The sequence below is a fragment of the Penicillium solitum genome (genome assembly GCF_028829755.1).
Source record: "Penicillium solitum strain IBT 25940 chromosome Unknown utg000008l_segment0_segment0, whole genome shotgun sequence".
Lineage (NCBI taxonomy): Eukaryota > Fungi > Ascomycota > Eurotiomycetes > Eurotiales > Aspergillaceae > Penicillium > Penicillium solitum.
Window position 1 is genome coordinate 2,835,837 of NW_027072127.1, and position 12,051 is coordinate 2,847,887.

Below are 12,051 nucleotides of genomic sequence, written 5' to 3' on the forward strand. Positions count from 1 at the left end.
GTGGAGCCCCTACCTTAGATATTCCTCGCATACCAAGACTCTTTCTCGGCTTGCCACCACTACCGGCGATGAAGTGTGCCACTCGAGACTTTAGTCCTATTGCCTATTACTGCCGCCGAAAGATTACCGATTTGGTTATGTATTATTCGCTCACTTTCATAGCTAAGGACTCGCGTGCCGGGGCGGCAGGGCCCCGGAGGTGAATTTATGTTACCTATCAAGGTAATAGTAGTTATATAATTGTATAGCTATGTACATTAGTAATCGACCCCTTATCGACCTTGTAGTATAGATGTTTTTTTTTAAACCTAATCTATGAGAACAAAATCTCTATTGGTTAATCGTGACAGGGTATATATGCACTCTACAGTTATCTAATGCCCTGAAAAGGAAAAAAGGATCTTAGGTTATACATCTACGTTGTACATTCCATAATCTTGACCAATGCGATCAAAGTCTCGCGTTGAACACTTCGTCACTTGTACACCACCTTGAATATCGCTATTTATCTGTGCTTCGTAGAGTACGTGTTACTTTGAATCACTGTGCACTGTGAATAATCTAATATCCTTCCAGTTTACTAGTCCTCCAAAGTTCTCTTTGCCCACACTCACAAAGTTAGTCATAGAGACTTGTGTCAAAGACCTGTATTATCACATTTTTGGAGATAATCTTCTTACAAGAGCCGAAGCTCATTATTCTGCATGTCATAGCCACACGTTCCTTACACCCTAGTAATCATGCGTTGCTTATATGCACATTATTACGAATCGAGTTGGCTCGAGTTGCTCAAGTCCGCCCAAACCATGACCTATCACTCCTACTGCAGAAGTATCATATAAAGCATGTCTAGAGCCTCTCCGTAGTATAAACTGAATAGCATATGTCTGCCTTTATCTGCAACTGCAATAATATGGCCTCCAATACAAGTCGATCCGCTCACTTGGCGAAGATAATCACTGATAACACTACAAAAATCGAGGTATATCGTCAGGAGCAAGGATTGCCGCCCCTCAGTTTGGGGACTGATGCGCCCCTTGATGTGAAATACCCACCAAATGTGGAACAATGTCGGCGGGCCCTGATTGACGCGACCCTGGAGCTGGGCGACCTGGCGACGGGTCCCGTCGAGCTTCGTCTCGTACCTGGATGGGCGGTAATGACCATGTTTAGCGTGACCCAATTTATCTGCGAATTTGACATTGCCCACCGGGTGCCTCTGGCAGGAGATGTATCGTACGACGACCTCTCCAAGACCATCAACGTCGGTGCGTCCGTACTTCGCCAGGTTCTGCGAGCGGGCATGCCCTACCACATGTTCTACGAACCACGTCCGGGCCACGTGGCGCACACGGCTACAACCAAGGTCATGGCGCGGGAGCCACTGATCAAAGACTGGACTGGCCTATACACGGACCTTCTGCTTCCCGCTGGTGCTGGGCTGGCCGAAGCCCTGAGGAAAGAACCTACGGCTAACGACCCTGCCAGAACCGGTTTTATGGTCGCCAAAGGAGATGGCGAGTCTGGTATGTACATGTACCTTGAGAAGCACCCAGATAAGGCCCGAAGCTTTGCAGGCGTCATGGGGGCATTCCAGAAAGACGAGGCGTACGCACCACGACACCTTATCGAGAGCTGGCCCAATAATTTGCAGACCGGTAAACTCGTCGACCTGGGCGGATCCACGGGTGTTGTGGCCTTTGCGCTGGCCGACGAGTTCCCAGGGCTCGAGATCGTGGTCCAGGACTTGCCCGGCGCACTTGAAGCTGCCCAAATTCGAGAGGGTAAGAATGTGTCGTTCATGCCTCATGACTTTTTCAATGAGCAGCCTCTCAAGGAAGTTGACGTGTACGTGAACTGCTCATATATCAGATCTCTGAATCATGTGCTAATTGTTGATCTTGTTGATTCCAGATTTATGTTTCGCTGGATTTTGCACAACTGGCCCGACTTTTATGTCCAACGCATCCTGAGAGCTTTAATCCCGTCGCTGAAGCGTGGTACCAAGATCATCATCTTTGACGAGATCATGCCTCCGGCTGGCACGATGAGTTTGAGCGTCGAGCGAAATCAACGGTAAGCCACACGACTCATTGCACCTTTACCTTTTGACAATGCTAATCATGAGTGTTTTAGTAACATTGATTTCAACATGTTGGCCCTTTTCAACTCCAAGGTACGTATACCCAGAGAGAACACGGCTTTCTTCATTCTCACCTGGGAATCTCAATTTCAGATTCGTGACATCGAGGGATGGAAAGAAGTCATTACTCAGTCCGACCGGCGTTTCAAGGTCACGGATGTTAGGTACCCTGAGAATTCTCGACTTTCCCTCATTGAAATCGTATGGGTGTCATAAAAGTTTGATATGCATCGCGTACTAGCGCCGAGAAATTTAATATATGACATTAGATAGAATGAGATAACGCACTCCATTGCATACCCAAGCTTATGGGGTCAATGTGAGAATCCCTATTTAGGTAGTAGTGTCCGCCTTTTTTATGTCTGATTCTACCTGTAACTCGAGACGTATCAACCTTCGCATACTAGCAGGATAAGTGATATCAACAAAGTTGGTTTGGAAATTATTGACCCGTTCGGATCTTGTGATAATATTCGCTCCGATAGAAAAGAGGGTACGCGGTACTTATTAAAGGCTCTATATATACTAAATCTAATACACCCGCTGCGTCAAAAGTCTGTTCACCGAGCGATAGGCAACTCTAGACCTCTAAACCCGACAATCTGAGTCAACCCCTTAACCCACAACAAGGTGGTTGCCCATCATTCTAAATACACCGCCGAGATGCTGACTCCTATTCAGGCACGCCAAAAATCTGCAAACGATCATGCAGCGCCACCAGTCGCCTTCTTCAGCTCATCACTGTGGAGCTTCTTCCAGCTACCAAAGAAGCCAATGACGGTGGCAATACCAAATGCGGCAATAGTAATTGCAAAGACAGCTTTCAGACCAACCATGTAGGCATCGACGATGACGGAAACTTGCGAGCCCGTAAAAGCTTCGCGGATTTGAGTTGCACCGGTCGCAGTAACTACCGCCGGGTTGATCTCGGGGAGTTTCACGGCAATTGTTTGAATTAACTGATTGTTGAAGGCGCACTGTGCTGCTGCGAGAAAGAAAGCTCCACCCACGGTCATGAAGTCTGGCATTACTGTTAGGAGACAACTCGTGAAAAATACGGTAAGTTAAGGACTCACAATTGACGATAGCTGTAGCCTGCGACATGTCCTCTGGTGAAGCATGGACTTGGGCGTTTGAAATGGCAGTCTGGAATGACCAGCCCGTGCTGAAGCCAACAATAATCTGATACCCAATCCACTTGCCAGTAGATGTTTCAGTATCAAAAGTATAGAATAGGCCACAGCCGATGGTTCCCAAAGCGCCACCTATGATCCAGAACAGAGGTACAATGCGGATTTTGGATAGCGCGAATCCTTGTACGATGGCAGCGATGGTTAGCGGAATGATGAATGCGAGCATTTTGACACCAGATCCGATTGGACTGCTGTTATAAACACTCTGGAAATAGATCGGAAGATAGTAAAGGATGATGAAGTAGGCACCGCCGAAGAAGAACATGAATATGGAGCCGACGGAAATGTAGGGTTTCATAAACTGTGGCCATTTTCTCAATTAGTTCATGTCAGGGTAGGATGGGACTTGCATCATGACTTACAAGACGTGGAACAATCATTGCACGTTCTTTCTGGTAAATCTCCCAAGCCACAAAGACCAGAACGAGCACGCAAAAGCCGACCAGCAGTCCTATAACCTGGCTGCTGTGCCAGGAATGTGTTTGGCCCCCATACTGCAGCGCAAGGATAAATGAAACGATCAATCCCATCATAAGAGCTGCACCGACGAGGTCCATTTGCAAGAGCTTCTCTTTGGGTGTAGCCTTTGCCGGGGCTGCGCTACTTGGGGTCTTGAAGAGTAAGAAGATCAGTCCGGCAGCCAGTCCCCCGATGGGCAGATTGACGTAGAAGCACTATTCAGTGGTCAGTTACAGCACTGATATTTCAATGGATCTCATCTTACCCAGCGCCATGACACTTTGTCAGTGAAAGCGCCGCCAATAAGCGGTCCCAAGACCGCGGCGATGCCATAGGTTGCTCCAGTAAAACCCAAAAGTTGTGGACGTTTCTCAGGGGGTGCAGCAAACCCGATAATCGTGAAAACTCCCACGCCAACTCCGGCTCCGCCGAAGCCAGCGATAGCCCTACCGACTATAAGAGTTGTAGGGTCTTGAGCCACGGCGCAGATGAGGCTTCCCACTTCAAAAATGAAAACGGCAACAAGAAACCAAAGCTTGATCGGAAAGTACTTGAAAAACTTTCCCCAGGTTGATTGGAAGGCTATAATAATTAGCTATTCCGTAATGAGGTATATTTAAATCTAGGTATCTGAGCATTAGTAGATGGGAAGAAAGGAGGTGCTCTGCGTAAAAGGTTAACATGCCATCAAGAAACGAATGTGTCCGTATAACTAACCACAGCCGTATGTCATCAAATAGGCTGACCCGTACCACGACACTTTGTTCAGGTCATGGAATTCGTCCGTTATCTTAGGAATGGCCGTGCCGAGGATTGTCTGTTGGTAGCCTTGGTTAGCTGTGTAGTGCATCGCGAAACGGGGGACTGACGTTGTCAAGTGCTACCAAAAACATGCCCAGCATGAGTGAAAGCACAACAGCAGCCAGGCGGGCACCATGCGGATATTCATCAGTTGCATGAGCTTTTGCGTTGTCGTTGGCGACATGAATGCCACCTGACTCTGAACCTGGCGCAAGGGTAGATGAAGGCTGTGAAGGGTCTCCAGCCATCGCCTGCTTCTCTGAGTTGATGGCTTGTTTGTCCATTGTTGAACAAGTTTGCAAAACGGTGATATGACAAGATTAAAGATTGCCCCTTTCCACATTATGAAATAAATAGTCTGTTTATATAGGCTTCGGACGGGCTCCAGCCGCAACAAACAAACCCAGTTATACATGCCACATCTCCGAGCTAGACAAGGTGTATCACTAATTCGGCCGAATCAAGCTCGGCCCAGTTCAATCTTCTTCTAGAATGCTCGGAAGGAGATGTATCTGATCAGTAGTATTCATACATTGTATTAGTCTGAAGGACGGAAAGTCAAACCCCTTTACAGGAACAAAATCATCAAGGTACCGCGAATAGCAGAGCAAATTTGCATTTATTGCCAGTTGGATGTTCCCTCAAGCGTGTGTATATCTCGGCTGAATCGTCCGAAGGGTGGTTCGGACGATTGTCCATTTGTCAGCAGGGAGGTACACCTGGGCATTGGGTCATCTGCAACCACAAAGGAAAGTGCGTCGGACATCTCCAGTATTAATCATCTCGATCCAAACTTCTTGGTGGCGTATTTTCACATTTCTTTACTCGGTCAAAGGCTAGTCTCACCTGCCACGGTCGCAGCTTGAGACAGCCTACGCACCGAATAATGGCTCCCTCGGACGAACCCGCACCGAAGCGCAGAAAGGTTCGCAAAGGTACACACAGCTGCTGGGAGTGTAGGCAGAGAAAAGTCAAGTGTACTTTTTCATCGCTAGATGATGCGATCTGCATCACTTGCCATCGTCGAGGCACGAAATGCACCAGTCAAGTAGTCTTGGACGGACCAAAAATGGCCGAGAGCGATACAGGGGATGTTGAGCAAGACGCTGCTATTAATACACGGCCAGTGGGCGAAAGTGGTGTCCATTCTCAACCAGATGCCACCGTTGGATGTTTACCGACTCCCTTTTCAATACACCCAACACCGGCATCGTCGGTGCATGGCAAAGTTAGTCAGCATCTTCACATACACGGCCATATACTAATGACATAATAAAGGAAAAGAATGTATCTAGTCGCCTACAGACTCGGGAATCATCAAGCCAACTCCGGACACCTCAGTTGCCACCAGGGCCAGTGTCTAGTAATCGCTCCATTTCGGAGGTTTCCCCATATCCTAGCATCACTCAAGCCCTGCGAAGTTCTCTCCCTCCTCGGAAGGATATCGAAATCCTCCTTGAAAGCCTCAGCAGCATGTCAATCTTTTGCTACAAATCTAGCTTCGAGCTATGCAGCTCGTGGCCAAGCGAAAAAGCCGAAGAACAAATACCAACAGCCAATCTCCTATATTCCGAAAGCCACCCAGTGTTGTTGGCAAGGCAAATGCTGCTTTTCGTAGTAGGGTTACAACATCTGTCTCCCACAAAAGCTATACCTGGCCTCACAAAGCATCATCGCACTATTATGGAGCAGCTAGCAGACTCAGCCATCAGGCTGGTGAATACGAATGACGTCTTGCTTGGCACATTGGAGGCCCTCGAGAACCTCATCCTTGAAGGCTTCTATCACATAGATCGGGGCAACATCCGACGAGCCTGGATCACAATGCGCCGTGCTGTCATGACAGCACAGCTATTGGGCTTGCATCGACCAGGCCACTATCGCTTCAAAGTCGCCAACCAGCAGAGCGATCTTGATCCTGCGGCCATGTGGGCCTGTGTGGTTTCCACGGAGCAATTTCTATGCTTGCTATTGGGTCTACCCACAAGCACCAGCGGTGCGAGTTTCGCAATCCCCAGAGTTGAGAGCGGCAACTTGCCTATACTGATTCCGGATATGGTACCCAGAATTATCGAGCGTAATCAGATGCACTCACCCCAAGAAGCACTTGACATGACTCAAGAGATAGATCAAGAACTGTTGAGGGGCATTGAGCAATGGCCGCCTGCGTTCTGGCGGCCATTACAATTTGCGGGTCTCGAGGTAGACTCCGCGGAGGCCTTCTGGGAAACGCGACGAGCTTGGGACCATGTATTTTATTATTCTTTGGTGAACCAGCTTCATCTGCCATATATGCTAAACCCAAGGCATGCCTCGCAGAGGGTGTACTCGAGAATCGCCTGCGCAAGCGCCAGCCGTGAGATTTTGAGCCGACAGATTGCGATCCGTACGTTCAACCCAGTCACAGCCGGGTGTCGGATGGGCGATTTTATAGCTCTGATTGCTGGTATGACACTGATGCTGGCTCACATATTGAGTCACTGTAACAGGGGCACGGAAAACCTACTCATACACCACCGAGTTGGAGATCGGGCGACAGTGGAACGGGCTCTTGAATGTATGGAATCCATGTCGGAGCTACACGAGGATGTCCTCACAGCGAAATGTGCTGCCCTTCTTAAGAATTTGTTGGATATTGAAGCGGGTCCTGCACAGAGGTACTCGGATGTTGGCCAAGAAAACGACCAAAACGTGTTGGTAGTGAAGGTGCCGTACGTTGGTGCAATCAGAATTGCGCGAGATGGTATTTCTATTACGCCCTTCGACGCAGAGCAGGAGCAAGTTCCCCATGAGGGTGTGACAATTGGTGGCTTTGGATCTATCCATGTCAGAACACCACAAGACTCCGACCATCATACATCTACCGGTGTGGTCACACCCGATGCTGCAGCCTCACGAGGAACCGCGCAGGCAGTGGAGACATCATCAGCACGGAAGCACGGAGGACAGGTTGTCCAGGCCACGCCTAGAGATGCTTTTGCGCTGCCAGAAGAGGCATTCCCGGATGCTTCTGCTGGCATGGAAGATTGGCTTTTCCAAGGCCTTGACACGGCCTTCTTTGATGTGCTGATGAGCGGAGCTGGGGAGCCGCTGAACGGTACTGACACTGAAGGGTGGAATTTTACAATTTCCCCGTGAATGATGTTAATTAATAATTTGTAAATTCTAGGAGCTTTCTCATTTTCTTGGTGTGAATGTTGATGCTCAGAGTCTTAATATAGGCTAATCTACAAGGCAAATGTCGCCGTTTCCATGATACCCAAAAATTGGCAAAGTACTATAATGTTTATATTAGCTAGAAAGCCCTTCTATCCTTCTATCTGCAAGTTTAACCCAACTTCCAACTTTCAATCAGACTTCTATACCCTCTATAATCCTTTAGCAAAGATACTAGACTTTGAGTGAAGAGCAATCACAAAGAATTCTTGAGAAATTCGAAGGAGCTGGGGAACGATTCAACGACCAGATGGATAGAAGGGCGAGAATTAGGTGAGAATCAAAAATCACATCTTATAGTAAGCCTGTATGGCGTCAATAATCTGCCGAGGTCGTCATTCTGGTGTTTGATGGCGCTAATTGCGTTGACGGGGTCTCGAACATGTCGGTATTTGTGATAATTGACAAATTTCCGGACTTTACCAAACTACGATCCTGCAAGTTGGTATTCTATTTTCTGTTTTCCCTCTGCCTTTTCATGCGACAAGTTCTGGAGCAAATTTGATTTTGGGGATTTAGGAGCAGAGCTCACACTTTTGCTACCTCGCGGCATCTATCTGCAACAAATTCTACTCCTCAATGGCGTGATATATAAGGATATGAGGACTCCCCAAACGGGATAAATGACCTATGACAAGCAATTATTTACTTTAGCTTAGCACGCTTAGCATCCCATTCAAGCGATACAGACAAGTTAGCTGGAGTGCTCGGCTAATGCTCCAATCTCTCCGTTGGGGATTCTGAGGCTATAAAACAGACACCTCGGTCAACACGTTGGTATTTTGCAAGTTTGAATCACTATCTGTCAAAATGGCTGACTTATCGTCTTCGGTTCAAACAAAAGCTGATGTGTCGAAACAAGCATCCGTTATCGCCGAAGTGCAAGAAAGCGATGAACCCCAACGTGATATTTCTGGTGACGTGATTGAGGATGGCCTACGAAGAGGACTTAAAGGTCGTCAATTTATGATCATCGCCCTAGGTAGTATTATCGGACCAGGTTGCTTTTATGGCTTAGGCTATGGAATCTACGAAGCTGGTCCGTTGGGGCTCTTGATTGGCTTTTCTATTGTGGGTGAGTTGTTTGCCATCATACATACATCCAAATGTTTTCACTAGGTTGACAGAACCTATAGGAGCCTCGGTATGGATTTTGATGCAAAGTGTTGGAGAGATTGCTACACTTTTTCCAGTTCATGGTGGCTTTGTTGAGGTATATGAGATATCAGCTAATGCTAATCTCAGCCGTTTGAGTATCTTGCTAACCTCTTTTATACAGCACTGTGATCGATTCGTGGATCCAGCCTTCAGCTTTGCAGTATCTTGGCTTTATTATTTCATGTGGAGTGTATTTCTAGCATCGGGTGAGTGTCATCAACAAGCAAGAAATGATCTTCACACTAATCGAGTTCAAAAGATTGGAATAACGCCACGGTCTTCCTTCGATTCTGGATTCCCGATACCATTATCCCCGTTTGGGCCTGGTACATCTTGTTCTTCGTCTTCTTCTCGATTTTAACAACCCTTGGGGTGAATTTCTATGGAGAGACTGAATACTATTTTGGCATGTTCAAGTTCCTGTCACTGATCGTGCTATTTTTCATTTCGATTCTTGCCGATACTGGTGCGTTCGGGAATGGGTATGTCGGATTCACATACTGGAAAGAACCATATGGTGAGTATTCTTACATTGGATAAATCCGAAGGGAATTGACTAGCGAGTCTGACATTCTGTTAGGTCCAATCCGAAATGGAATCAATGGATTCGGCCAAGTATTTGTTCTGGCCGCCGCATACTACGTTGGAACTGAAATTGTTTCTGTCGCCGCCGGCGAGTCTAAAAACCCTCAACGCGATGTTCCTCGTGTGAGTATATCCGGTGAAAATGTGGCCTTTAGCGTAGGTTTGACACTAATTTTTGTTTAGGCCACCAACTCTATCCTATATCGTATCCTGTTCGTCTTTATTGGAATGTCATTTTTCCAAGGCCTGATCTGTCCCTCAACATCGGATGATCTAGTGCATCCAGCCTCAAAAACGGCATCCTCTCCGTTTACTATTGGCTTTATGCTTGCTGGGTGGAAGTCCTCCGGGCATTTCGTCAACGCCATAATCCTCATTGCCTTCATTTCCGCTGCGAATGGAGTGATTTACATCCAATCACGAACGCTCTACTCTCTCGCTTTGAAACGGAAAGCGCCCTCATTCTTCGCAATAACAAATGTTAGGGGAGGTCAGCTAATCTTGCCCTTTTATCCTGCCTTTGATAGAAGCTGATACCGTGTACAGTCCCATACCCAGCAATCATCTTCTCAAATATGTGGGGCTTCTTAGGTCTGATGTCCTTGCAAACAACCGCTGGGAGCCTCTTTTCCTATTTTACCTCCTTTGGCGGCACAGCAGCTTATATCGCATGGGCTGCTATCACATTTGTCCAGCTTAGGGTTCGCGCTGCTGCAAAGAAGCAAGGTATCGACGCCAAAGAATTCCCCTTTAAAGCGCCGGGTCATATTTCGATCTACTGGGGCAACTTCTTTTTCAATATTTTCCTGCTCTTGATTCAAGGTTTCACGGTATTCGAGGCGCCTTTCAACTATAAGTCGTTCATCGCTTCTTATATTAGTATTCCGGTGTTTCTCCTGATGTTCATTGGGTACAAATGGTGGTTCAAGAGTAAATGGTCAGTCATTCCCACTTCATATCAAAATAACAGTCGATACTCACTCAAAATTTTCTTTAGGGTATCATTGGATCAAATCAACTTCCCAGACAGACTGACATGGTCCTCTGAAGATCCGGACAAGACAAGAAAAAGATCATGGGGCAGAAGGCTCTTGGAAATCTTGAAAGAATAGCTGTTTCAGATTCATGATCACGTTACATTAGGAAGACAAGTAACAAGAACCTCCATAATTTGCTTCATGATCCCCTCCCACATGTAACATAATATGTACGACATAGGGTGTAGAAAACAGGGCTTCCCGTCCGCTTAGCCGTACATTTATTCTACACTATTCCGCGACAATTATTTATGCCTCTGCGGAAACTGGGAAAACTATACATGGCAGCTAGCGTATAGCTTATGCATCAGTGCTTTCCATGACACTTCATAGCTTAATTAGAGTGGAATGTCTATTGCTAGTCATATTTGGGTAAGTTGTTAACCCTGCACAAACGGACACACACTACTACTACCCTCGCTGCTAATCTGGACCTCTCTGCTAATTTGGCGAAACATTGCCATAGGGTCATACCAGATATCAAGACTCTGCACCTGTAGTTTATCATTGACCTTGGCCACTGTAAGTCCTTCAATATCAATCGGGCCACCGTGCGCCTGAACTTTGACCTCTTCACCAGAACTAGGATTGTAAGCATAAAACCAACTAATCATAGATAGTAGTGATCAGATACCTATTGTATCCCACGTAATCATGCTTCATCTCGCCCCAATGTCTCCATCGAAAGGCAACAACGGGAGGACCGGAGTATACTTCAAGTACCTCCCAAGCAAACGTTGGCATCATCCGCTTAAACGACTTGTGCGAATCGTTGAAATTGTTGTGTGCAGGATCATAATACTGACTCGCGGTCAGGAGAGCATTATAAGTCCCCACTTCTAACATATGGTGACCTGTTCGTCGTTCACCACCATTCACGGAAACTGTGTATACGTCGTGATCTATGGTACGCCATTCGGATAGGTTCGTCTTGAAGGAGGCTTCGATTTCCCAGTTCTTCACGAGATTTTCAACCAGGAAAGGGAGACTGTTGGGTTCGTGGGTCTTTGTTTTAGCTGTATAATGTAAGTAATAAAATTTAGATGCCTAGGAACAGGAGGGAGGTACTTTTTTCATAAAAGGCTCTTGTCTTGGAGTAATCTGGAGCATTGCCATGGCGCCAGGCCGCCGTGGTGTCTTTAAGGACAGCATCGGGATCAAGTACGTAGTCAGGTAATTCACTCATTATGAAGTATAGTAGAGTGAGAAGTGAGTAAAAAAATGAAACAGAAAATAATAAGACTGGGAAATGACGATTTTATATCACCCCTCTCCCGTCTTCCCTCTCTCATGGCCCCTAGTCAATGAGCATGGGTATATATGGATGTAACCCATTGATAGGATCGTGTTCCTATATTAGACTGGGATATGGCCCCCTCCTGCCTAGGCCCTAAATGGGAACCGAGGTTTTTGTTGTGGTCTAGTGGTAAGATTGGCTGTATTTTTCCCCACAATTATG

At 46.8% G+C, this 12,051-nt stretch overlaps 5 protein-coding genes across 5 annotated transcripts; 3 read left to right on the plus strand and 2 right to left on the minus strand.

Annotated features, from left to right (window-relative positions):
* Positions 1–913: 913 nt before the first annotated feature.
* On the plus strand, positions 914–2,359 carry N7455_010373 (uncharacterized protein; the record flags this gene model as incomplete). The annotated part of the gene is made up of 3 exons (XM_065606431.1): positions 914–1,848; positions 1,915–2,076; positions 2,137–2,359. The coding sequence occupies 3 exons, from the start codon at positions 914–916 to the stop codon at positions 2,357–2,359; spliced, it is 1,320 nt and encodes a 439-aa protein (XP_065460394.1).
* Positions 2,360–2,847: 488 nt separating this feature from the next.
* N7455_010374 (MDR family MFS transporter) lies at positions 2,848–4,880 on the minus strand (the record flags this gene model as incomplete). The annotated part of the gene is made up of 6 exons (XM_065606432.1): positions 2,848–3,164; positions 3,220–3,637; positions 3,699–4,010; positions 4,061–4,377; positions 4,516–4,612; positions 4,665–4,880. 6 exons carry the CDS (start codon positions 4,878–4,880, stop codon positions 2,848–2,850), a joined length of 1,677 nt encoding a protein of 558 aa, XP_065460395.1.
* A 544-nt stretch (positions 4,881–5,424) lies between these two features.
* N7455_010375 (Zn(II)2Cys6 transcription factor) lies at positions 5,425–7,734 on the plus strand (the record flags this gene model as incomplete). Its single annotated transcript, XM_065606433.1, has 2 exons — positions 5,425–5,824; positions 5,875–7,734. The coding sequence occupies exons 1-2, from the start codon at positions 5,483–5,485 to the stop codon at positions 7,732–7,734; spliced, it is 2,202 nt and encodes a 733-aa protein (XP_065460396.1). The 5' UTR covers positions 5,425–5,482.
* An 888-nt stretch (positions 7,735–8,622) lies between these two features.
* N7455_010376 (uncharacterized protein) lies at positions 8,623–10,667 on the plus strand (the record flags this gene model as incomplete). Its single annotated transcript, XM_040954180.2, has 8 exons — positions 8,623–8,887; positions 8,949–9,025; positions 9,092–9,176; positions 9,230–9,487; positions 9,551–9,678; positions 9,739–10,045; positions 10,102–10,492; positions 10,553–10,667. 8 exons carry the CDS (start codon positions 8,623–8,625, stop codon positions 10,665–10,667), a joined length of 1,626 nt encoding a protein of 541 aa, XP_040815354.1.
* A 305-nt stretch (positions 10,668–10,972) lies between these two features.
* On the minus strand, positions 10,973–11,778 carry N7455_010377 (uncharacterized protein; the record flags this gene model as incomplete). Its single annotated transcript, XM_040954129.2, has 3 exons — positions 10,973–11,174; positions 11,227–11,608; positions 11,661–11,778. 3 exons carry the CDS (start codon positions 11,776–11,778, stop codon positions 10,973–10,975), a joined length of 702 nt encoding a protein of 233 aa, XP_040815499.1.
* Between the last annotated feature and the right edge of the window lie 273 nt (positions 11,779–12,051).